Source organism: Poromitra crassiceps, assembly GCF_964638095.1.
Source record: "Poromitra crassiceps genome assembly, chromosome: 19".
Classification (NCBI taxonomy): Eukaryota; Metazoa; Chordata; class Actinopteri; order Beryciformes; family Melamphaidae; genus Poromitra; species Poromitra crassiceps.
In genome coordinates this window covers 5,434,798-5,462,038 of record NC_139646.1, presented here as the reverse complement: position 1 = coordinate 5,462,038, position 27,241 = coordinate 5,434,798, and the positions used below count along the sequence as shown (strand labels likewise).

Sequence of the window (27,241 nt, the reverse complement as noted above, 5' to 3'; positions counted from 1 at the left end):
AATAGCAATGTAATACTTCCCTGGTCCCCATAGAGAAATTCTTTTTACACTTGCCCCCTTCCACAGGGAGGGCAGATCGCTGGGTCAACTACAAAACGCCACCCACATAGCTGGTTGGGATTCAGTGTCTTATTCAAGGGCACATCAGCAGGGAGTATGCTTGGTGACATGGGGGGCATGAACCCAGCTCCAGGACTTGAAGGCCTCTCTCCTACTTATGCCACTTGCTAACACATTTGCAAGACAAATAACGCAATGTAAAGATAAATTATTTTGCATGCCATTGTGTAGCATTTTTCAAAATTTCCATTAGGTCAGAAACAAAACCATTTAATTGGGACTTATAGGCCATGTTCACATTACAGGCGAATCCGATTTGCTGCTAAAGTCATTAATCATCATTATCTTGATTGGTTTCCTAAATCTGATTTGGGTGTGTCCGCACTGGTCAGCACTGCCACAAATCTGATTTGGGCAAGTGTTCAAGTCGGATCTGTGTGTCCGGAATACAATGAGCCAACATGCAAAGTTTCTGGCAGTGTTTGCATGTCTGCTCTCTGCTCTATAAGTCCCCGCCTCCTGCAAAAGACACTCTCAAATCTGATTTGGGTGATCAGCCCATCCACACTGAAGTCACATCAGTCGAAAGCAGATTGGAAACGACCTCCATATGTGGTTTGGGACAAATGACACAAATCAGACTTGGAGCGTCCAGACTCATAAAACCAAACTGGATAGAATCATTAATAGGTCATTAAAGTTCACAAATCAGATTTGGCCTCCTAGTCTGAACATGGCCTTAGAGTCACGGTGGATTTGGGTTTGAGACCACAACACTCGGTGCTTGACTTGTCCCTTCTAATACTTTAACACTTTGCCATAGCTAATATAATTTTTTAGCCGATAAAAGCAAGATTTGACAACCCCAAGGCTTTAACTTGTTGATCAAAATTTTAATTGCAATCAGAGTTGGATTATTATTAGTGAATGGTCAGCAGAATTCACAGATTCTCCAAAGAGTTCTCCCAAGATGGTTGTTCAGAGATTTCTGGTGCAACTGCAAAAACTGTGTGCACATTTTTTGCCCAAGATATTCAGGCTCACGCTGTGACTTTTTGTTTAAATTTCCACTCGCTTGAGTATTCACCTCTATCGTTATGCACTACAAGGTTATTCATCAATTGAAAGATGGACTCTGAAAACCCAGTGGACTTCAGCCCAGCTGTGATCCTGGCTGAGGAAGATCAGCAAGGGATAGGAGGCCTGATCAACTCTGATGGAGAAGAGGTGGATTTCTCAGATATCCGTAAGTAAATGAAGTGTAGTAGCACAGTGTAATAATGTGTTTTTTGGACGGGTGGGAATAAATATGCACGTGACAAGATGATTATTAAAAAACATTGAGATGAAAGAGTTTAGGGAAAACATCAGATGAATATAACCCCGATTTTATGAATAAATGGGTGAGGTTCTTCTCACTATGGGGAACAGATTCCTCTGTTCCGTCCGCTTGGTCTCAACTCTCAACGATGAACTGATTACATTTTGGTGGTCAAAGGTCAAGGTCACTGTGACCTCTGGCCATAACTCAAGAATTAATTGGCTAATTATGACAAAAATTTCACACAAACTTCTAATAGAATAAAATTATGTTATCTCAAAGAGCAGAGCTTTTGCACACCTAAAAACGACAGGGGCATAGGACAAGAGCAAGAGGCGACTCACGAGAAACAAAGGACTCCCGCATAGCCTACTGTCTGCTCACTTGCAATTAAAACGTTTTAATAAGAATAATGTTTTGGAAAACAGACCATTAGATTCTTAAAAAAAGAAAATAATCTGATGACTGAAACGTTATTCTTCTCAATTATTAAAACGTTTTAATTGCAAGTGAGCAAACGGTGTGCGGGAGTCCTTTGTTTCATGTGAGTCAACATTTTATATCTAATAGTTCAAAGGTCAACTTCACTGTGACATAATGTTTTGCTTGTATTGATTTGGATCCTAAGAAAATAAACTGGGCGACCCAAAGAAACCTGTCACAGAACAGTTGAGAAAGAGCTGAAAGGCAAAGGTCTAACTCTGGAGACAGCCCCCAGAGCAGCAGCAGCCAGGGGAGGACATCCCTTGCCATCACAACACCGGATATATGAGGCTGACCGGCCGGTCAATGGCCAATCAGCTGAAAACCGACATGGTTGAAGACCCTCGGTGTGGCGCGCACACACGTTGTGATGATTAAGAAAACTTTTCGGACATCAGTTAGACAATCCGAAACAGAAACTTCATACTACAAATGAAACACCAAGTATTCAACACTCAGGATAGGTAGAAAATTAATCATATTATTAGTCATATTATGCACACCCACATGTAAATGCAAATTAAAGATCAAGACTGAAATCGTAGCCCTAAGATGAAGCTGATTGTCAGGTGTGGAAGTTATGGACAGAGATTCATTATTTTGAAAATGTTTCTTCAACTCCGGCCCAAAAGATAAATGTTGTTTTCATTTTCACATAGGAGAGAGTGGTAGCCCTGCTGTTGGAGAGGAGGAGGAGACGCCATCAAAGACATTTGATCAGAGTGAGAGTGAAAAACCGCAGTCGACTCACAGCTGCTCGGTGTGCGGAAAAGATTTCCCCTACGCCTCTAAGCTTCAGCGCCACCTACGGACCCACTCGGGAGAGAGACCCTTCCCCTGCTCGATGTGCGAGAAGAGGTTTCCGGAGAAGGGACTGCTCATGATTCACGAGAGGGTTCACACTGGGGAAAAGCCATTCCCTTGCACTTTCTGCGAGAAAAGATTTGCTAGCCAGGGGGAGCTGAGACTACACCGGCGGACGCACACCGGCGAGAGGCCATATCACTGCTCCATTTGTTTAAAGAGCTTCTCTCGCCACTGGCACCTGAAGACACACCTGGAGGCGATGCACTCTGAAGTCGTCGCCGGCTTTTCCAGGAAGAAGTTCCCTTGTTCCGAGTGCGAGAAGAGCTGCAACTCGGCAGCGGAGCTGAGAGATCATCAGAGGACTCACACCGGAGAGAGGCCCTACCAGTGCTCGTTCTGTGACAAAAAGTTTGCCTTGTCGGGTACACTGGTGAGACACGAGCGTCTCCACACTGGCATTACGCCCTACCGCTGCTCCGACTGCGGGAAGACGTTCGCACAGCAGTGGACCCTAACGACGCACATGCGGACTCACACGGGAGAAAAGCCGTACAGCTGCGCGCAGTGCGACAAGTCTTTCATCGCGCCCGGAGAGCTGCGGCGGCACACCAGGATCCACACGGGGGAAAAGCCGTACACTTGCGCCGACTGCGGGAGGCACTTCTCTTTGGCGGGAACTCTGAGAAACCACAAACGGTCGTGTACTCACACCAAGGATGAATCTGCCTCGATTCAAGCGACAGCCGGGGAATCGTCTCAGCAGGACCTGGCCATCAGCCTCAGCGCTGAGGTACTGCAAATCCAACTCCGCTCTGAGGTACTGCACATACAACTCAATCTCAGTAGAGTCTCTTCTCAGTTTCATTGTAAATTGTTTCAGTTGATGTATTCATATAACACCACAGTCACATCCAGATGGGAACTTTCAACTGACAATCCATTTGTTCTGGTTAAAGTGGTAGAACTGAGCTCCTGATTCCCATTTCCTGTTTGTTTAAATAGGTTTCTGCCAGTCAGGATACGCCAAGTGAAGTTGAGGCCCATACCTCAGAGGGACCTAACTGTGCCAAAGCATCCCTGTACTTGAGGGGATCAGAATACAGGCTAGAGGATGGAGGTTCCAGTCCACATATGAATGTCATCGTGAAAGAAGAGGAGGAAGAAGAACCTGTCTCTAGTACATAAACACCAGATTACTACATTTCTCTGTTATATACTGAAGGGAGGATGAATGCATGGTTTTGTCTTTACTGAACTATTTCATGTTTTCCCCCATAACAGCAGAAAGTCTGGACCGAGTCTCTGATAGTGAGGATTGTTCCATGTCAGAGGAAGTTGAACAACACCAGGAGAACAACACGGAAATTCGAATTACAGTTAAGGAGGAGGAAGAGGAAGTTGTCAACAGTAAGCGGAGACCAAATTAATCCATTACCAGAGTGAAAATGTTGATTTAAAAAAAAAAAAAAAGATGCCAACATAATGCCCTATATTAACTCATTGAGTGCCAAGGACGGACATGTTCGTCATTTCAAATAGTAACGTAGAGTGCCAAGGACGGACATGTTCGTCAATTGCGTTTTTTGACGGTGGGGCGTCGATCAAAGCCTTCTGCCTCTGATGTACAAATATTATAGCTATTGGATGTGTCTAACCTATTTTACAGAACCCTTAGGTGGCGACAGTGCTCTCCACATAACAGAAAGGCAAGGAAAAAACAAAGAAGAAGTCGTTATGGAAACGGAAATCGCATCGCATCCGTATGCATCGATATGCTGAAGCACGTTACTGCAGCTGTGCCTGCAGCAGCCAATCTGCTCCCACAATTGAGCCGGACAGCACATCCGCACATCCACACCGTGGAGTTGTTATTATTCTCAACTGGAAGCATCGTTGCCGGTGACAAACACACGCGGAACGCTGTAAAAAAGCAGGATGTCGATGTCCCTTCACTGTGCGCACAGCAAACTCAGCAGAGAGCCACCACAGACAGGAGGAGGAGTGTGCAGTTGAGGCGGGGCGGGGCGGGGCGGGGCGGGGGGGGGGGGGGGGGGGGGGGGCACGCAGAGCAGCGCGCAACACCCAGACAGACCCAGGCAGCAGGACAGGATTGACAAACGCAAGCCAGAATATCCGATCCCCACCAGCAGCAAATCAAGACCAGCAAGAAGCTGCAACCAGCAGCGCACGCAGGGGCCAGCGCTGCTGGTTGTAGCTAAAAAATATTATTCTGCCAAACAGAATTCCCTGGCCTTCACTGTTTTATTGAAGGAAATTATTTTTGAGGTGTGACTACATTAGAAAAGATTAGCTTCAGAGTCAGTGGTGTGCTTGAAATGTTTAATTTCACAAAAGGCCAATTATCTCAGCTTCTAGAAAAAAATTGCTGCTTTTGGATGAATCAAGCTATCTTCTCCGGCTCATAACTAAAGAACGGAAAATGGGATCAATAAACTTTTTTTTGCAGATGATAGAATAGAGTCTCATCGTTCTTTGTGCGTGTTCAGTGTTTACATAGTAATATCACACAATATTCTGTGGGCCTCGAGAAATCACTGAAAACGCTCTGAAACTCTGGCACTGGGAGCATCCGTTCTCCAAAAGTGGCTGGCACTCAATGAGTTAAGCAAATACCCCACAGTCACAATTCTCAAGCTCTGTAACGCAACATCTCAGGAGTGCCTTGACGGAATTTCTTCCAATTTGCCTCAAATGGCGATTTGGACTGTGGAATTAACTAATGGCGGAGGCATACGTCCGCGTTGCGGTCGTCTAGTTTTTTTGAACTGCCGCCATTTCATTTTTTTTTAAATGGTGCTTGATGACAGGCTTCCACTGAGTCGTATTTCTATTTCCATAGTCTCATGTGAGGATCCTGATGATGTTGCTGACACCGAAGATGAGAGTCCTCCAACATCACCACTGCAACTGAACAACAATTTGTTCAATTTGATGCTACGTGCTTCAGGTACAAGACAACTGCTCCCAATGTATAAAATAGCGGAACCGATAAGAAATGTGTTTATTATTATTATTATTATTATTATTATATTTATTTATTTGTTTTTCTTTACTTGACAAGGCAATAATCAACATAAGAGCACACAGGGGCATGGTGGTGCAGTGGTAAGCGCTGTTGCCTCACAGCTAGAAGGTCCTGGGTTCGATTCCCACCTGGGACGCTGTGAGCATTGAGCGCCTGTTCGGAGGGAGGGGAACTCGTTGGAATAGCGTGATCCTCCCACGTGCTATGTCCTACGGGTGAAGCTTCCCCTGTCAGGTGAAAAGAAGCGGCTGGCTAACTGCCCATGTCTCGGAGGAAGCATGGAGCCATTTTCGGCTTTCCCCAGATCGGCAGAGGGTGGAGCAGCAACCAGAATAAATAAATTAAATTAGCACTAATGGGGGATAAAAATGGGATAAAACAATCGGGGGGGGGCGGGGGGGGACAAAACATGAGCACACAACAATCAACAAAGCAAATACATAACGGCATTTATTGTTTACAAACCTAAAATACCCCAAATAATATAAAATAAAAACATATCCAGAGAAACTCGCATCACATTCAGAGGTATATATAACTGTAGCTATCCACCTTATTTCTAGCTGCCATGATGCCTAAAGGCACTGGCAGGGTTCTGCGCAGCCTCGACTTGGAGCCTTGCCGAGCGGCGACAGCGAGACTGTGCATCCTCGAACGTTAACTCGGCGCGTTGGCTGCGGTACACGTCCAAAACGTTATCGTGTCGTTTACCAAGAACTTGCAATCATGTCAGCGGGGGGATATTTTATTGTCCCTCCATTTCAAAAACTCATTCCGGTGAGCCTGCAGAAGGCTTTGCTAGAGTGAGGGACAAGCACTGTTAAATGAGGAAATGGCATTTCCTCATTCCTCACAACGAGGAGTTGACGCCGCGGAGTCACATTTACAAGGAGCTCCACGCCCCCCCTCCGCCGAGCTGCGGCGATAGGACGCCCAGCTGCGGCGACCCCCTTCGCTCAAGCATAATTTGCGCTTTACGTAGTCGTGAAATATGGGTGCTTCTTCTGGTGTAATCCTCCCAGCCCCCTCCCCCGGTTACGTTGCTGACACCCGTCTGTAAACGATGTTTCAAAGCTGCAGGCGAAGGGGGCAAATCACATCCAGCTTGGAAAAAATCCCGTCGATGAATATCCTGAGTTGTTCAAAGAGCAACAGAAATAGCAGATATGATAGATAAAATTATTACATTCCCTCAAATAAGTCATCAAACGGGTGTTATTTAGCAATTATTTTTTCCCCATCGAGTTTTAATGAGGAAATGCGCCAGCTGCAACAATCAGTCACGTTCTAGACCAGACCTTGCACCCATAATTATTTTACAGCAGGGCATTCAAAAATAAGGTGGATATGGTGTCAGAAGTGGGAGAGTGTAGAATGGGGGGGGGGGGCTCAGGGGTTGACATGCCCAAAATGGGCCCAGAATGGAGACCTTAGGTCACATAAAAATATTCAGGTTTTCCACCGAAGCTGAATTTTCTCCAGTTTACGGCAGATTTATGAACCCAAATGGTAGCACCTCTAGATTTATTGTGGAAGTTCGAATGAAATAATTCACCAACCCAGTCTTTATGTAGCCTAATGTAAGTGTCACTGATATAACATGAAACAAAGAACAATATAGGCTACTGACTAGTAATGTGCGGCTATTGTAATTATCAGCCACTTGCATGTTTGGCAGCTTGTTAACAATTAGCGGGTATCCATATAAGAAGCCTCGTAATGATCAGACTGAGAGGTGCAAACACAAATCTTTCAATGTAATTTATTTAGCCTATACAAAAATGAACATAAATGTATGTATACAGTAGCCTACATAGCCTAAACAAGGAACCTTGGAATACAATTAGCATGTACATCCGTGACTAGCTCTACTATGATTAATACCCTTGCGATTAAGGGACTACCTTTTTAAAAGCTCAGTATCATTAAATGGTTTTAAAATGTTGAGCCGATTACGAGGCGGATTGCTGGCAGCAGCCATTTTAGGATTGTTTGTGATTTGCTCTTAGTGACTACGGAGTACTCTTGACCACTTCTAACTTTTCACAGCTTTAGGAGCTGGTTTTAGTACTAAAACGCTTTGTGAAATACTAATTTAAGAGTCCTACAATTAGGATTTGACACAGACACGCCCATTATTTTTAAGAGTTTCTCCTAAATCAGCCAGTTAGGAGCTACTTTTAGCCTTAAGATGTTTTGTGAATACGGACCCAGGTCTGTTAATTTGTTGCTTGGTAACATGTTTCAACTCAATCCTATTTCTTTTCCTTAGTCCCAGAAGAGAATCCTGATCATGTTGCTGACACTGAAGAGGAGAGTCCTCCAACATCACCACCGCCTCAGCAGCAGAACAACAATTTGACAAAGAGCTCCCACTGCTGTGGACTCTGTGGAAGAGACTGTCACAAGCTATCTAAGCTGAAAATACACATGAGAATTCACTCTGGGGAGAAACCTTATCAGTGCACTGTTTGTGGGAAACTGTGCACCGAGAAACGACATCTCGAAGATCACCTGAAAGTACACACAGGAGAGAAACCGTTTTCCTGCCCAGACTGCGGGAAGAGCTTCGCCCACTCGGGAGCTATGAACAGGCACCGCCTCACACATACAGAGGAGAGGCCCTACCAATGCTCTCTGTGTGACAAGAGCTTCACGCAGTCCGGTCGCTTGAGGGAACATGAGAAAAGGTCTCACTTGGAGGAGAAGTTTGACTGTCCTCCTGAATGCGAGAAGAGTTCCACTCAAGCGATGAGCCTCAAGAACCATATCAGGCTCCACACAGGAGAGAGGCCAAATGGTAATTATCAGCCACTTGCATGTTTGGCAGCTTGTTAACAATTAGTGGGTATCCATATAAGAAGCCTCGTAATGATCAGACTGAGAGGTGCAAACACAACCGAAAATAAACGCGGCGTTCCACCTCTGTCCAGAACCACCAATGTGTGAGAAGCGCTGGTATTCTTTGCAGTCTCAGGCAAGTGCAGAGATTGCAGAATTCAAGCAAAAAAAACTGCCACAGGTACAGGACATTAGACCAATTTATTTCAACTACGGTAGACCACAATGTTTTATTCTCCATCTTTCAATGTAATGTATTTAGCCTATACAAAAATGAAGATAAATGTATGTATACAGTAGCCTACATAGCCTAAACAAGGAACCTTGCAATACAATTAACATGTACATCTGTGACTAGCTCTACTATGATTAATACCCTTGCGATTAAGGGACTACCTTTTTAAAAGCTCGGTATCATTAAATGGTTTTAAAATGTTGAGCCGATTACGAGGCGGATTGCCGGCAGCAGCCATTTTAGGATTGTTTGTGATTTGCTCTTAGTGACTACGAAGTCCTCTTGACACTTCTAACTTTTCACAGCTTTAGGAGCTGGTTTTAGTACTAAAACGCTTTGTGAATACTAATTTAAGAGTCCTACAATTAGGACTTGACACTGGCACACCCATTATTTTTAACAGTTTCTCCTAAATCAGCCAGTTAGGAGCTACTTTTAGCCTTAAGATGTTTTGTGAATACGGACCCAGGTCTGTTAATTTGTTGCTTGGTAACATGTTTCAACTCAATCCGATTTCTTTTCCTTCGTCCCAGAAGAGAATCCTGATCATGTTGCTGACACTGAAGAGGAGAGTCCTCCAACATCACCACCACCGCCTCAGCAGCAGAACAACAATTTGACAAAGAGCGCCCACTGCTGTGGACTCTGTGGAAGAGACTGTCGCAAGCTATCCAAGCTGAAAATACACATGAGAATTCACTCTGGGGAGAAACCTTATCGGTGCACTGTTTGCGGGAAACAGTGCACCCAGAAACGACATCTCGAAGATCACCTGAAAGTGCACACAGGAGAGAAACCGTTTTCCTGCCCAGACTGCGGGAAGAGCTTCGCCCACTCAGGAGCTATGAACAGGCACCGCCTCACTCATACAGGGGAGAGGCCCTACCAATGCTCTCTGTGTGACAAGAGCTTTAAGCAGTCCGGTCGCTTGAGGGAACATGAGAAAATGTCTCACCTGGGGGAGAAGTTTGACTGTCCTGAATGCGAGAAGAGCTTCACTCAAGCGAGGAGCCTCAAGAACCATATCAGGCTCCACACAGGAGAGAGGCCATATGCCTGTGACATATGTGGGCGAGGCTTCAGTCGCTCCCAAAGCCTGCGGCTCCACAAGCGGAAGCACGACCAGGCTCAGACTGGGGACGAGTCTCCAGTTGGTGTGACGAATGAAAACGATTCCTCGCAAAGTGACGATGCCTCTCCAATTGATTTGTGTATGACAGAGCATAATGACTGATTATGTATTCATATAAACCATAGAGCTAGGACTAGTAGTATAAAAATGATTCTCTTCAAATTGTAATGATTTTCTCTTTCCTGAACTATTTCATGTGTTTTATTTTCTGTAGCAGCAGAGAGTCTGGACCAAGTCTCTGGTAGTGAGGATTGTTCCATGTCAAAGGGACAACACCAGGAGAACAATACAGAAATTCAGATTACAGTTAAGGAGGAGGAAGAGGAAGTTGTCAACAGTAAGCTGAGAAAAAAAAAGGAAATTTTCCTAAACTTGTCACATCAGGAAAATGTCATTAATCAGAGTATCTTGTTTCTTCTGCTGCTTTGTGATTTCACACAGTTTCTTGTGATCAATGTGACAAAATGCTTAATGTAAATATTAAAAGCACAAATTCCTTTAGTGGTCGACTAACAGTTTAGAATTGCACGATCTGACGAGGACATATGTACCTGTTCCAACTCCTAGGTATACTCCATATACAGTATTATGGCTACATACATAGATAGGCCTAAAGACCACCTGTAGAACTGCTGTGTGATCTGACCATAATATACAAGTGTTAATAGAGTACTGCAGGGATGCCGTATTGTTGTAGGCCAACCTGGAAGTTAGCATCGCGCTCGGTTCCCTCTGGAAGTCAATGGGGATTTTGGTTAGATGCCTGAAATAAAGTCTGTGGTTAACAAAAGTGTGTGTTTTTTTTAAGCGTTTTCTGAAAATACCTATTCTTCAAAAATTGCATTTACGCTTCAAAAATCATAAAAGTTGTGTTAATTTGTGAAGATTATCTTGCTGAACACAAAGATCGCAGTTTCATAAACTTTTGTTAACCACATACCTTATGTCAGGCATCTAACCAAAATCCCCATATAAAAATCCCATTGACTTCCAGAAGAGGGAACCAGTGCGATGCTACCTTCTGGATTGGCCTACGAAAATACATAATCACTGTGGTACTCTATATAGGCAGGTGCATCATCATTGTGATGAGGCATTTGGTGCAGTTTACATATTCCTTTACAAACAGACCTTAACGCACTGCTCGATAAATGTTGCTTGATAACATGTTTCCACTCAGTCCTACTTTTTTTCCTTCGTCCCAGGTGAGGATCCTGATCATGTTGCTGACACTGAAGAGGAGAGTCCTCCAACATCGCCGCTGCCTCAGCAGCCGAACAACAATTTGACAAAGAGCTCCTACTGCTGTGGACTCTGTGGAAGAGACTGTCACAAGCTGTCTGCGCTGCAAATACACATGAGAATTCACTCTGGAGAGAAACCTTATCAGTGCACTGTTTGTGGGAAGCAGTTTACCCAGAAAGGTCAACTCAAAGGTCACCAGAAAGTGCACACAGGAGAGAAACCGTTTTCCTGCCCAGACTGTGGAAAGAGCTTCGCCCACTCGGGAGCCATGAACAGGCACCGCCTCACACATACAGGGGAGAGGCCCTACCACTGCACTGTGTGCCAGAGGAGCTTCAACCAGTCCGGTCGCTTGAGGGAACATGAGAAAATTCACTTTGGGGAGAAGTTTGACTGTCCTGAATGCGAGAAGAGTTTCACCCGAGCGTCGAGCCTCAAGAACCATTTCAGGCTCCACACAGGAGAGAGGCCATATGCCTGTGACATATGTGGGCGAGGCTTCAGTCGCTCCCAAAGCCTGCGGCTCCACAAACGGAAGCACGACCAGGCTCAGACTGGGGACGAGTCTCCACTTGGTCTGATGAATGAAAATGATTCCTCGCAAAGTGACGATGCCTCTCCAATTGATTTGTGTATGACAGAGCATAATGACTGATCATGTATTCATATAAACCATAGAGCTAGGACTAGTAGTATAAAAATATTAGTTTCTAAGATTTTAGGCATTCAAATATGAAGCGGAAGAGGGAACGCTAAGGGGTTGCCTATGTGAAAAGCCCATCATAGAACCTTGACACTACTTTAAAATATTATTTCAAGACTAAGCACCCAAAAACAATAGACCAATATTCACTATGAACAGAGCTTTCCTAAAACCTTAGAAACTGTTTTAAAATTTCAAATTTAGAGGCCCTATTATCTCTTGTTTATCACTATGTTAGTTGACTTGAAATATCACACTCATATTTAGACTATTTATGGTAGTATAAATTACTCGTTTTAGGTCTGTGATTTCACTTTTGCAGTATTTGTGATTCAAACTAATTGTGTATGTGGAAATTGAATTTGATTCTCAAAGAATATTATTTTTTAATATGAGATCTTAAGACGGCCCACAAGCATTCTAGCAAACCGATGAAACTGGAATTCACAGTTTGTGGTGATAGCTACACACATCAGCTACATTTAGCCAGTGCTGAAAGAAAAAAAATAACTTGGCCTTAGTTACAAGTGGTGGTTAGATTTTTCTAATGTGATGTGCAGAAATTACTAGAGAACCAAACCCTGGATCAGGTTCACCTGGTTTAAACAACTATTAGGGCCAAAGAACAATTGTGAAAAAATGAATCCTTTAAGGCTGTGATACAAAGGCAATAATTTGAAGCAATGTAGATGGTTTATTTGCCCACCGTTGCCTTGTTGTATGGGTCGGGACATGTGTTCTGAACAATAAAAACTCAAATATGTGTACTGGATATTTGTTTGGGAGCTATGCAAAGTAGATTTTGAAAACATCACACATTAAAACCATGCTTCACTTAATTTGTCCACAGATGTTGACTGAACTTTCCATGAATGTAGCCATGAATGAAGCTGATGTGTAATGTTAGGGTCAGGTTTCCTTTTTGCATGTGGGGGTGTCACAGAGGTCTCATATGGGTCATTTTTTAAATTCTGAATCAAATATTCACCTGACTTGTGGAAAACCACATATCACATTTTGAATAGCTTGTCTGCCCGTTTCAAATACTTTGAGTGGAAGGTCATATATAATATTTCTAATATTGACATTAGCCTACACAGTGAGTTTTCAACTCGTTATAATCCATTTACTTCTTCAGAAGCAGCCAACTGGGTGGAGTGGACGGATTCAAAGGTCCCCTAAAAATTAAAGATAGCTTTGCTCTCAGTGAGACACCCCCTTATAAATAAATGCTATAATAATAAAGGAAATGGCTTGTGAAGACATTTTAAACTTTGTAGAACCCCCCCCCCCCCCCCAATTCCACATCTACAAATAGTCAACTTACAACACTGACCATGCTGGTGGTACATTAATGAAAACCGTCTGAAAATAATACTTATAACCATATACCTATAATAAAGTTTCTTGTTGAGCCTCGATGATCTTCTGCAGCACCTCGCCCTCAAGCAAACACCTCCCATGTAACAACCACATTGGCAACTCATTTTTCCGATTATTTCACACCACTTGAATGCAGCAGCCCACACTTTTTATTGATATTGTATTTGCACTATAGTTTCAGCAATACAGTAGGTGGCGATAATGCTCCATTTAAGGATTGCCAACTGCCATAAAACTCGATAGAAGAAGAAGAAGAAAGCGCTGTTACGGTCACAACAACAACCGCTTTTGCAACAAAACCCCACTAGCTGGGTCTGTGTTACCCATCTATCAGGTAAATATCCGCCTTTGCGAAAATCATGAAACCCACATGTATAACTTTTTAAGGGGACCTTAAGGGCAGTAGCGTTTCCCATTAGCCATTATCCTATCCTAACCTAGCCAACGTTACGGTTCCGCTTTCCAAACCCGGAAACCTGCTGTCGCTAGCACACACTGCTAGCACACGGTTTTAGGGCTAATAATAGTCTGCTGCAGTTTTGCTTATTTTGATTTTAAAGCCTGACCAATGGTTTCGCCTTCATCAGCAAAACAACAAACTCTTTGGAAATTAGGCCTGCTAGCTGGCAGCTAACGTTCAACATAACATAAGCTAAAAAAAATAGCTTATAAGTTATCAGTGTAGCATGGGGAACGCCACACCACTATGAATTGAAAATGGGGGACCCTGATGTAAACAAGACAAACGTCTTTCTCTGGTCTGCATCCCCTTGACAATTGTGTGTATTGAGCCGTACTGTATTGTACCCAATCTGCAATCTGTTAAATAAAGTTTTCATTCATTCATTCATTCATTCATTCATGGAACATTTTTCCCTGTCATTTTGTTTCACGCATACAATAAGCTTTTCAACAGGAAATAGACATACTTTTATTTGTTTATACTAATTTCACGTTATTTCTAACAAAACCTGAAATCACAATTCCTCCATTTGGATTCATTTTTTAAACCTTTCTGAGTTAAACATAGCTAGCCTGCACTAATTAACCTTTTCTGTTCTCCCTACAGCTCCTGTCAACCCACAGCAACTGATTTATAAAACAAAGGCACATATCTATCTATCTATCTATCTATCTATCTATCTATCTATCTATCTATCTATCTATCTATCTATCTATCTATCACTCTAACCTCTATCTACTATATCGACCTCTGTCTTTATTTCTCAATCTTTCTCTCTGTCTACTTGTCTGTCTTATCTATTTGTCTTTCTGTCTGTCGTAAAGTTTCGGTTTATCTGTCATAATGCCAGGGTCTACAAAAAAGATTTGTCCCTTTTGTCAGGGAGTTTTATTTATTGCGCAGAAGATCTGTTCACATTGTAAGAAGGAGCAGCCTCGGAATCAGCGCCTTAAGAAGAACCTTCAAAAGTTTGATGAGAAGCGAGAGAAATGGCTAGTTGGTTGTAAGAAGCACAACAACATTGCATCCATCAAGGATGAAGCCATTGTCATGGTATGTACATTTTTATATGACATTAAACTGTCCAAATAATCTAGATCAGGGCTGTCAAACATACTGCCCGCGGCCAAAAACGGCCAGGGTCCAACCCACTCCACAGGATGACTTTGCAAAGTATAAAAATTGCACTGAGAACAAAGCTGTAGCATGAATCTCATAGCTAGAGTAGAGAGAATTCCTGGGGTGTGTTCAATCTGAAAACGGTGTGCACCATTTTGCTACGGTTTCCAGGTTGAACATTTTATTTCCTTCAACGCATCACCATTTACGTTTAAAATTTAACCGTTTTGCTATGTGTTGTCAGGGCTGAAGTCGACTCTGGTTTAGTAGATAGTGGTGGCATCAATGCACTGTAACTACATTTACTCAAGAAGCCTACTGATTCTAGTACAATTTAGAGGTAATACTTGAGTATTTCTATGGCATTTTCTGCTACAATACAACTACATTTCAGAGGGAAACACTGTACTTTTTACTCCACTGCATTTTCACAGCTAAATTTATATACTTTCAGATCAATATTTTATACATTAAAAATAGAATATGATCATTTCAAATGAACCATCTCTACATTAAAAAAAAATCCCACCTTAAAAATGCCCAGCTTAAATCAAATTTTTGTATTTAAATGGTCAGCAATTGTCCATTAACATACAGTATTTGTGTTTATTTAGCTATTAATTTTCTTTTTTCTTTGTCTCAATGTTCATATGTAGAATTGGTTGACAATGTAATGTTAAATATTCTTTAATAGAGTAATTGTTTAAGAAAGCTCCCTTCTCCTTTGCATAGTCAAATCAGTGCACAATCAACATAGGAAAGGTCTATTGTCATTCCTGCACAAAAAGAAAAACCAGTATCGGCCACCACCCTCTTTCCCCTCTAAAATAGGTATCAGTCTAGAAAATCCAGTATCGGTCGGGCTCGAGAGTAGCACCACCTCCACCTCATTTTGAACCAGGATAAACAACGAGTTACTTAGCTCTTCAACTTGTAAGTCTGTCTCTTTCGCTCAATTTACACAATACAGTTTTGCTGTGTTCGAGAAGGCAAGAGACCACATAGTCTGCCATCGCGAACGCAGCACAGTTGAAAAGTGTTCACACATTCAAGCCGCTCACTTTTTAATTGTCTGTGAGCTTCTGCTAGTTCTCATTATAATAATTATCCGTATTGTAACTGTAATTAACCTTGATCCATGTCTCAAACTATGCCATGTTGGGGCCATGAATTTGCGGAATTAAAGAAAATATTTTTTCAATGTAGTTTTTTAAAGTTTTGGTCTGAGTGAAATGTTCTATGGTCTCTCCCGATTCTAAATATAGCTGAACCGTTTGGTTTGACGAAGTAAAACTATTCTTATAAGTATTTTACAAAATGTCTATGGGAAAATAAATGGTGGATAAAAATCTCTGGTACAGTGCTGAAGCAGGAAGTAGGCGGTCACTTTGCCTCTCTATAGAGAATTGCACAGTTGCCCCTCAATTGTAATGCACAGTTACAGACATGTTTGATCAATTGTTTGATGGTAATTGAGAAAAGTCTACATGAAAACGTGTTCTTAATGTACCTGTAATTTTTGACACTAAAATAAATTATTATTGATTTTCTTTGTCTGGCCCACTTCAGACCAGATTGGGTCACATGTGGCCTGTGAACTAAACTGAGTTTGACACTCCTGATCTACATTCTAGGAAATAAATTCAGTCGTATCATTTGTGATCAAGTCAGCATGCTACTGCAAACTATAATGTCTCAGGATAAAGTAGAATGAATAAACTATAAACTTTGAAGACAGATGTAATTTGTGATTCTGCAAGCGTATCATAATGTACTGTTTTTCAGTAGTAATACCATAAGTAATCACGTCAGTTGTATATTCATTACTACAGCAAAATTGGAACACAGAAAATCTAAAATCTCCTCATGAATTCTGGGTTCATAACAAATACAGGCCTACATTATGACTATAAAATGTGCAATATAATAATCAAAAGTTCTTATCAAGTTGATGGGAAATGAATGGAATGCTTTCATACTACTGCATTATACTCAAAGCACTTAAAAATGTATGCATTATCAACTCTACATTCATTCATCCATTAAGTCATAGAATAACAAAGGTTCTGCTTTTATTTTTGATTAAATGCATAAATATAATGGTCAGTATTACTGTCCAGTTGCACAGTGGTTACACATTCCTATTTACAGTATTTCCTATGTGTTTAAATAGGTTTCTGCCAGTCAGGATACGCCAAGTGAAGTTGAGGCCCATACCTCAGAGGGACCTAACTGTGCCAAAGCATCGCTGTACTTGAGGGGATCAGAATACAGGCTAGAGGATGGAGGTTCCAGTCCACATATGAATGTCATCGTGAAAGAAGAGGAGGAAGAAGAACCTGTCTCTAGTACATAAACACCAGATTACTACATTTCTCTGTTATATACTGAAGGGAGGATGAATGCATGGTTTTGTCTTTACTGAACTATTTCATGTTTTCCCCCATAACAGCAGAAAGTCTGGACCGAGTCTCTGATAGTGAGGATTGTCCCATGTCAGAGGGAGTTGAACAACACCAGGAGAACAACACGGAAATTCGAATTACAGTTAAGGAGGAGGAAGAGGAAGTTGTCAAAAGTAAGCGGAGACAAAATTAATCCATTACCAGAGTGAAAATGTTGATAAAAAAAAAAAAAAAAAGATGCCAACATAATGCCCTATATTAAGCAAATACCCCAGAGTCACTGTGGAATGTTCTCCGAGCTGTGACCCAGTTCCATTGAGGGAACTTGAAGTGGTTACCAGTAGGGCTGCCCCCTATGAGAAGTTATTAGACCAGGGTTGCCAACTTTGGGTACCTGGCTGGAGTGGAAGCAAGGAATCCCTCTGTGTGTCTCAGTGTGTGTCCTTGTCCTTGTGTGTGTGTGAGCATATCTTGACAATCGTTTGTCCGATCACCTTCACGCTTGGCGGCTGTATTGCTGGGGAACCAAGGTCGTGTGACGACGAATCGATTAATCGCTTGAACTATTAGTATTTGGTCTTTGGAAAAATCTTTGGTCGAGGGCAGCGCTAGTTTCCAGAACTGACATGTGTGTGGTATTGATTGCCATTATTGATTGTTGCTCCATCTTATTTGATAAAATCTGATCAATTCCCAACCTTAGTCTTTACTGGTGCTGGCAATATTTAGAGCAGAATTTTCAGCGGAAATATCATTTCCTTTGACATTTTTAACACCTTTAAAATATTTTCCTTTTTTTGAGAATCAGATCAGGTATAACCTTTCAAGCAAGCTGGATTCCCTCGCGAGATTTGCGAGAGAATTTGGTTTGTGAAAACAAACAATACTGCCCCATCTGGCAATGTCAGGTTAGAGCAGGTACACTTTGCTCACATTGCCGCCCTGTCCGTGTGTTCAGCTACAGTTGATACTTGTAGCCTGTAGGGGGCAAAAACACACCCAATGAGTGGAAATGGCATCACTCAAAAAAAGCATAAATGCAAGACTTTTGCTCAGGTTCACATTTATTTTTTTATTTAGGCTAACCCTTTTCGACATAGTGCATCAGAGCATCATACAATCGTGATGGTACCAGCCTATTTTGTATTGCACAAATCAATAACCATCCCACCTGACCTTAGGGTACCTTAGTACTCACTTAGAACAATCAATACAACACAAATAACACTGAATAGAAAATAACACATTTGATAGAAATAGCAGTGAGATCATTATATCATCTCAGCATAGGAGGTTAACAGGGAAATCATATGTGAACATTAGCTCTAGCATAGGAATTAGGGGTGTCAAAAATAATCGATTATAAGATGCATCGCGATGCGGACGTGCACGATTCTGCATTGATTCACAAATGTCAAAAATCGATTATTAAATTTTTTTTCTTTTCTTTTTAATAATCAAATAAAATATAATGGAAGTACATGCAGTTGTTTATTTTAATTATGGATCATAATACAATGCAATTCCAAATGCACTTTTATTTTAAAAGTAGCCACACAGTGAGAAAAAATAAATCAAAAAAGTGATGCATCGATTTAAGATGCATTGAGATGCATCGATAATCGTAATCGAATCGAATCGTAGCCCTCTGAATCGTAATCGAATCGAATCGTGAGGCCAGTGAAGATTCACAGCCCTAATAGGAATTATCAAGGAACTATAGCCTATTCTAAAAATCGGGGACAACTGGCTTAGGCATAGGAATTACCAATGAACTATGCCTGAACGATATTCTCTTTTTTGTTAAGATTCTTTTTTGGGCATTCTTGCCTTTATTCGATAGGACAGTAGGCAGACAGGAAAGGTGGGTAAAGAGAGAGGATGCAGCAGATAGGACAGTAGGCAGACAGGAAAGGTGGGTAAAGAGAGAGGATGCAGCAGATAGGACAGTAGGCAGACAGGAAAGGTGGGTAAAGAGAGAGGATGCAGCAGATAGGACAGTAGGCAGACAGGAAAGGTGGGTAAAGAGAGAGGGGATGCAGCAGATAGGACAGTAGGCAGACAGGAAAGGTGGGTAAAGAGAGAGGATGCAGCAGATAGGACAGTAGGCAGACAGGAAAGGTGGGTAAAGAGAGAGGGGATGCAGCAGATAGGACAGTAGGCAGACAGGAAAGGTGGGTAAAGAGAGAGGGGATGCAGCAGATAGGACAGTAGGCAGACAGGAAAGGTGGGTAAAGAGAGAGGATGCAGCAGATAGGACAGTAGGCAGACAGGAAAGGTGGGTAAAGAGAGAGGGGATGCAGCAGATAGGACAGTAGGCAGACAGGAAAGGTGGGTAAAGAGAGGGGATGCAGCAAAGGGCCACGAGTTGGATTCGAACCCGGGTCGGCCAAGCAAAGGACTAAGCCTTTGTGGTATGAGCTCTACCAGGTGAGCCACCCGGACGCCGGAACTATAGGCTATTCTAAGTATTAGGAACAACAAACTATTCTAAATAGCCACCAATATAAACATAAGCTCAGGCATAGGAATTATCAATGGACTATATGTTATTCTAAATGTCAGGAACAATAGACTAATCTGGATGTCCACCTCAAATGTACAAAAAGTGGATCTAGGCCTATTGCAATATGAATGAATGAAAGCTTTATTTCGGACAAATAATAATAAATAATACAAATCAAATGTTTTGTTGTTGATTGTCCTAAGTGAGTACCTGCCCCTACACTGGTGGGTATGATTTGTTCAGTATAAAAGAGGCTGGTACCATCATGTTTGTATGATGCTCTGATGAAGGCACTATGCCATTAAGCGTTAAACAATTAAAAAAAGTGAACCTGATTAAAAGTCTTGCAATCTTTTTTTTTTGAGCTGCCGCCATTTCATTTTTTTAAATGGTGCTTGATGACAGACTTCCACTGAGTCGTATTTCTATTTCCATAGTCTCAGGTGAGGATCCTGATGATGTTGCTGACACCGAAGATGAGAGTCCTCCAACATCGCCACTGCAACTGAACAACAATTTGTTCAATTTGATGCTACGTGCTTCAGGTACAAGACAACTGCTCCCAATGTATAAAATAGCGGAACCGATAAGAAATGTGTTTATTATTATTATTATTATTATTATTATTATTATTTATTTGTTTTTGTTTACTTGACAAGGCAATAATCAACATAAGAGCACACGGGGGCATGGTGGTGCAGTGGTAAGCGCTGTTGCCTCACAGCTAGAAGATCCTGGGTTCGATTCCCACCTGGGACGCTGTGAGCGTTGAAGGAGTGCGTGCCCGTCCGCATGTCCTCAAGTGCCCACCGCCCGGGTGGGGTCGTCAAAAGGGCCTTTCTGTGTGGAGTTTGCATGTTCTCCACGTGCCCCCTGGGGGTTTCCTTCATATAGGAACCCCACACCAAAACATGCAATATCCTGGTTGGTGCCTCCTCTGGTCATTAAGTTGCGCCTCTTCGGAGGGAGGGGAACTTGTTGGAATAGCGTGATCCTCCCACGTGCTATGTCCTACGGGTGAAGCTTCCCCTGTCGGGTGAAAAGAAGGGGCTGGCTAACTGCCCATGTCTCGGAGGAACCATGGAGCCAGTTTCGGCTGTCCCCAGATCAGAGTCCTGCACGGGTCCAATTTTGCAAACCCGTGCCCGCCCAGACCCGTCAATATGAGAACCGTACCCGCCCCGTTACCCGTGATGATCTCAAAATCAAAACCGGCCCTGCCCAGACCCGTTAATATAACACCTGTGGCCCGACCCGTTACCCGTGATCAATGAATCACACAGGCTAGAAACACAGTCGCTCACTTTGAACCAAAACAAACTGCCCAGGAGGCTAATAATTAGCAGTCTCTAGCTGAGACTCATCATCACAATGCATCATTAGCAGTAGCACTTAGCAGCAGCAGCTAACGTTAGTTCAGTAACCAGCTGGTCAGCACTATCAGACAACAGTGTTGTGCAACAAGCAGACTTACCAAATATTTCCATCCAAAACATGTCCGGTATAATCCACACTGCCCTTATGATCACTGTTCCGCTGACAGAAATGCAGTTTTACAATGTCCAATAACTAACGTTATCTCTGCACCACTTGCACGTTGTTATGGAGACCAGAGAGCGTCTCGTTGTCTCCAGTCACGTTGACTCCCGCAGCTGAGTTTTAAATGGTTACGTTGTGCAGTCCGTAGCATCAAACAATGCAGTATGGATTTGACACAGACACGCCCATTATTTTTAAGAGTTTCTCCTAAATCAGCCAGTTAGGAGCTACTTTTAGCCTGAAGATGTTTTGTGAATACGGACCCAGGTCTGTTAATTTGTTGCTTGGTAACAAGTTTCAACTCAATCCTATTTCTTTTCCATAGTCCCAGAAGAGAATCCTGATCATGTTGCTGACACTGAAGAGGAGAGTCCTCCAACATCACCACCGCCTCAGCAGCAGAACAACAATTTGACAAAGAGCTCCCACTGCTGTGGACTCTGTGGAAGAGACTGTCACAAGCTATCCAAGCTGAAAATACACATGAGAATTCACTCTGGGGAGAAACCTTATCAGTGCACTGTTTGTGGGAAACTGTGCACCGAGAAACGACATCTCGAAGATCACCTGAAAGTGCACACAGGAGAGAAACCGTTTTCCTGCCCAGACTGCGGGAAGAGCTTCGCCCACTCGGGAGCTATGACCAGGCACCGCCTCACACATACAGAGGAGAGGCCCTACCAATGCTCTCTGTGTGACAAGAGCTTCACGCAGTCCGGTCGCTTGAGGGAACATGAGAAAAGGTCTCACTTGGAGGAGAAGTTTGACTGTCCTCCTGAATGCGAGAAGAGTTCCACTCAAGCGATGAGCCTCAAGAACCATATCAGGCTCCACACAGGAGAGAGGCCATATGGTAATTATCAGCCACTTGCATGTTTGGCAGCTTGTTAACAATTAGCGGGTATCCATATAAGAAGCCTCGTAATGATCAGACTGAGAGGTGCAAACACAACCGAAAACCAAACTAGATGCAAAAACAGCTTTTACTTCTTGCCCAACTTGTGCATGAAATGATGAAAAGAAGGAAATTATTGAAGGAAAAGTTGGATTTGGGATCATTTCAAAAACCAAAAGAAGCGTGGGGAAAATATATGCTTGCAAATAAATGTGGCGTTCCACCTCTGTCCAGAACCACCGATGTGTGAGAAGCGCTGGTATTCTTTGCAGTCTCAGGCAAGTGCAGAGATTGCAGAATTCAAGCAAAAAAAAAAAGCCACAGGTACAGGACATTAGGCCAATTTTTTTCAACTACGGTAGACCACAATGTTTTATTCTCCATCTTTCAATGTAATTTATTTAGCCTATACAAAAATGAACATAAATGTATGTGTACAGTAGCCTACATAGCCTAAACAAGGAACCTTGCAATACAATTAACATGTACCGTAATTTCCGCACTATAAGCCGCGACTTTTTCCCCATTTTTCGGCCCTGCGGCTTATAACGGTGCGGCTTATCTATGGATTTTTTCAGCAAACGGCCACTCGGGGACCTCCAAAATCTATGGATTTTACAGGTTACACAGCTTCATCTGCACATCATTTGGCGGAAATCAACCGGCATCACGTGATCGCACGGTGAACATGGCGCTCAGCTAGACAGCTGCTACACCAGACCAAACAATATGTTTTAGCGATCTGATCTAAAATGAATAAGGTGACCAGAACCAACTGAATAACTTTAAAGAGTGGGGCGAATGTCTGCTGGAAGAAGCACAAGACTGAAAACCAGTAAGCAGAAAGAAAAAGACGAAGCAATCACCGCCATGAATGAGGAAATGACTCACCTGCTGGAGGCTGGAGATACACCGGCTTGGGCTAAACTTTTACTCCGTGAAACACTATCGATTAAGTCCGACATCGCTCAGAGGTTGAGCAGCTTGAAAACAAGTTTGAAAACGTGCAGAAGTCCATCCACTCACTCACTAAAGAAAATAAGGCAACCGTGAACAGAGTTTCTAATGCGGAAAAGCGCATCAGCACACTGGAGGACAAAAACAACACAGTGAGTCCGAAAATGGATAAAATGCAAAAACAAATCGAAACCCTGCACACGCAGGTTGATGACTTAATCAGCAGGAGTAAAAGAAATAACATTCGCCTGATCAATGTAAAAGAGGGAGCTGAGATTGGTGACATGGACGCTTTCCTTGGCAAAATCCTGTGTTACATCCTGGACCTGAAGGAAGGCGAGAAACCACCAGAGGTGGACAGGGCACACCGGGCGCCTCGGCCACGTCCAGACCCCGGCCTGCCACCGAGGGCCATCTTCATCCGCCTACTCCGCTGGCCCGACCATCAACTCATCCTCCAGGCTGCGGGGAAGAAGCCCCTCACCTGGGAGGGTACGTGCTTTTTCGTCCGGCAGGACCTCTCCGCGTTGGTGCAACAGAAACGCGCAACATACAACAGCATCATCGAAAAGGTTAAAGTCAATGGATATCGCTTTGGCGTACTGTACCCAGCGAGACTCGTCATAACCATTGATGGACAGCGGCGGAACGAGAGCTCAAAGTGAAACTGCCGAATATCTTTTGAGTTGGACTGGTCAATAGTACTGTGAGTAACTAAAATAAAAAAATAAAAAACGGAATTCTCTCTTCTTTAGCACTCTTTCTAACTATAAATCCACTTCTGTTTTAATTTCCTCTCTTGCCCTCTTTTCACCACACCGCGGACACTGTGTGCACTGTAAAAAAAAACACAGGTGGTGTTGTGTTATGTTGTTTTGTTGAAATGTTAATAAATGGGAGCTTCCTCAAACAGCCATCTCTTTCCCGACAATCCCCTCTGTGCACGAACCCTTACATATGGTAATTAAACATTAAAACACCTGCGGCTTATAGTCCGGTGCGGCTTATATATGTAACAAACAGTCAATTTTGCTGCTGCGGCTTATACTCAGGTGCGCCTTATAGTGCGGAAATTACGGTACATCCGTGACTAGCTCTACTATGATTAATACCCTTGCGATTAAGGGACTACCTTTTTAAAAGCTCAGTATCATTAAATGGTTTTAAAATGTTGAGCCGAGGGGGGTATGCAGTGGTAAGCGCTGTCGCCTCACAGCTCGAAGGTCCTGGGTTCGATTCCCACCTGGGACGCTGTGAGCGCTGAAGGAATGCGTGCCCGTCCGCATGTCCTCGAGTGCCCACCGCCCGGGTGGGGTCGTCAAAAGGGCCTTTCTGTGTGGAGTTTGCATGTTCTCCCCGTGCCTCCCGGGGGTTTCCTTCATATAGGAACCCCCTTCACCAAAAACATGTAATATCCTGGTTGCTAATGTGGTTCCTCCTCTGGTCATTAAGGAAGCCTGTTCAGAGGGAGGGGAACTGGTTGGAATAGCGTGAACCTCCCACGTGCTACAGTATGTCCTACCGGTGAAGCTTCCTCTGTCAGGTGAAAAGAAGCGGCTGGCTAACTGCCCATGTCTCGGAGGAAGCATGGAGCCAGTTTTGGCTCTCCACAGATCAGCAGAGGGTGGAGTAGCAACCAGGATAAATAAATTAAATTAGCACTAATGGGGGATAAAAATGGGATAAAAAATGTTGAGCCGATTACGAGGCGGATTGCTGGCAGCAGCCATTTTAGGATTGTTTGTGATTTGCTCTTAGTGACTACGAAGTCTTCTTGACCACTTCTAACTTTTCACAGCTTTAGGAGCTGGTTTTAGTACTAAAACGCTTTGTGAAATACTAATTTAAGAGTCCTACAATTAGGACTTGACACAGACACACCCATTATTTTTAAGAGTTTCTCCTAAATCAACCAGTTAGGAGCTACTTTTAGCCTTAAGATGTTTTGTGAATACGGACCCAGGTCTGTTAATTTGTTGCTTGGTAACATGTTTCAACTCAATCCTATTTCTTTTCCTTAGTCCCAGAAGAGAATCCTGATCATGTTGCTGACACTGAAGAGGAGAGTCCTCCAACATCACCACCGCCTCAGCAGCAGAACAACAATTTGACAAAGAGCTCCCACTGCTGTGGACTCTGTGGAAGAGACTGTCGCAAGCTATCTAAGCTGAAAATACACATGAAAATTCACTCTGGGGAGAAACCTTATCAGTGCACTGTTTGTGGGAAACTGTGCACCGAGAAACGACATCTTGAAGATCACCTGAAAGTGCACACAGGAGAGAAACCGTTTTCCTGCCCAGACTGCGGGAAGAGCTTCGCCCACTCGGGAGCTATGACCAGGCACCGCCTCACACATACAGAGGAGAGGCCCTACCAATGCTCTCTGTGTGACAAGAGCTTCACGCAGTCCGGTCGCTTGAGGGAACATGAGAAAAGGTCTCACTTGGGGGAGAAGTTTGACTGTCCTGAATGTGAGAAGAGCTTCACTCAAGCGAGGAGCCTCAAAAATCATATCAGGCTCCACACAGGAGAGAGGCAATATGCCTGTGACATATGTGGGCAAGGCTTCAGTCGCCCCCAAAGCCTGTGGCTCCACAAACGGAAGCATGACCAGGCTCAGACTGGGGACGAGTCTCCAGTTGGTGTGATGAATGAAAATGATTCCTCGCAAAGTGACGATGCCTCTCCAATTGATTTGTGCATGACAGAGCATAATGACTGATCATGTATTCATATAAACCATAGAGCTAGGACTAGTAGTATAAAATTATTAGTTTCTAAGATTTTAGGCATTCAAATATGAAGCGGAAGAGGGAACGTTAAGGGGTTGCCTATGTGAAAAGCCCATCATAGAACCTGCTTTCAAATATTATTTCAAGACTAAGCACCCAAAAACAATAGACCAATATTCACTATGAACAGAGCTTTCCTAAAACCTTAGAAACTTTTAAAATTTCAAATTTAGAGGCCCTATTATCTTTTGTCTATCACTATGTTAGTTGACTTGAAATATCACACTCATATTTAGATTATTTATGGTAGTATAAATTACCGTACTCGTTTTAGGTCTGTGATTTCACTTTTGCAATATTGTGATTCAAACTAATTGTGTGTGTGGAAATTGAATTTGATTCTCAAAGAAGACGGCCCATTCTAGCAAACAGATGAAACTGGAATTCACAGTTTGTGGTGATAGCTACACACGTCAGCTACATTTAGCCAGTGCTGAAAGAAAAAAAATAACTTGGCCTTAGTTACAAGTGGTGGTTAGATTTTTCTAATGTGATGTGCAGAAATTACTAGAGAACCAAACCCTGGATCAGGTTCACCTGGTTTAAACAACTATTAGGGCCAAAGAACAATTGTGAAAAAATGAATCCTTTAAGGCTGTGATACAAAGGCAATAATTTGAAGCAATGTAGATGGTTTATTTGCCCACCGTTGCCTTGTTGTATGGGTCGAGACATGTGTTCTGAACAATAAAAACTAAAATATGTGTACTGGATATTTGTTTGGGAGCTATGCAAAGTAGATTTTGAAAACATGACACATTAAAATCACACTTCACTTAATTTGTCCACAGATGTTGACTGAACTTTCCAAGAATGTAGCCATGAATGAAGCTGATGTGTAATGTTAGGGTCAGGTTTCCTTTTTGCATGTGGGGGTGTCACAGAGGTCTCATATGGGTCAATTTTTTAATTCTGAATCAAATATTCACCTGACTTGTGGAAAACCACATATCACATTTTGAATAGCTTGTCTGCCCGTTTCAAATACTTTGAGTGGAAGGTCATATATAATATTTCTAATATTGACATTAGCCTACACAGTGAGTTTTCAACTCGTTATAATCCATTTACTTCTTCAGAAGCAGCCAACTGGGTGGAGTGGACGGATTCAAAGGTCTCCTAAAAATTAAAGATAGCTTTGCTCTCAGTGAGACACCCCCTTATAAATAAATGCTATAATAATAAAGGAAATGGCTTGTGAAGACATTTTAAACTTTGTAGAACCCCACCCCCAATTCCACATCTACAAATAGTCAACTTACAACACTGACCATGCTGGTGGTACATTAATGAAAACCGTCTGAAA

At 42.8% G+C, this 27,241-nt stretch overlaps 2 protein-coding genes across 2 annotated transcripts in view; both read left to right on the top strand.

Moving 5' to 3' along the window:
• The window catches only part of LOC310793501 (uncharacterized protein), a 28,138-nt gene extending 1,553 nt beyond the window's left edge, over positions 1–26,585 (top strand). The window contains exons 2-9 of the mRNA XM_083655303.1: positions 1,170–1,306; positions 2,524–3,488; positions 3,674–3,848; positions 3,953–4,078; positions 5,532–5,639; positions 7,990–8,517; positions 21,614–22,141; positions 25,162–26,585. Of these exons, the coding sequence (XP_083511429.1) occupies positions 1,189–1,306; positions 2,524–3,488; positions 3,674–3,848; positions 3,953–4,078; positions 5,532–5,639; positions 7,990–8,517; positions 21,614–22,141; positions 25,162–25,865 (3,252 nt within the window). The 5' untranslated portion in view covers positions 1,170–1,188 and the 3' untranslated portion in view covers positions 25,866–26,585. The remainder of the gene's footprint in view (positions 1–1,169; positions 1,307–2,523; positions 3,489–3,673; positions 3,849–3,952; positions 4,079–5,531; positions 5,640–7,989; positions 8,518–21,613; positions 22,142–25,161) is intronic.
• On the top strand, positions 8,589–12,582 carry LOC310793426 (uncharacterized protein; the record flags this gene model as incomplete). The annotated part of the gene is made up of 4 exons (XM_083655245.1): positions 8,589–8,604; positions 9,327–10,004; positions 10,140–10,262; positions 11,131–12,582. 4 exons carry the CDS (start codon positions 8,589–8,591, stop codon positions 11,823–11,825), a joined length of 1,512 nt encoding a protein of 503 aa, XP_083511371.1. The 3' UTR covers positions 11,826–12,582.
• Positions 26,586–27,241: the final 656 nt, after the last annotated feature.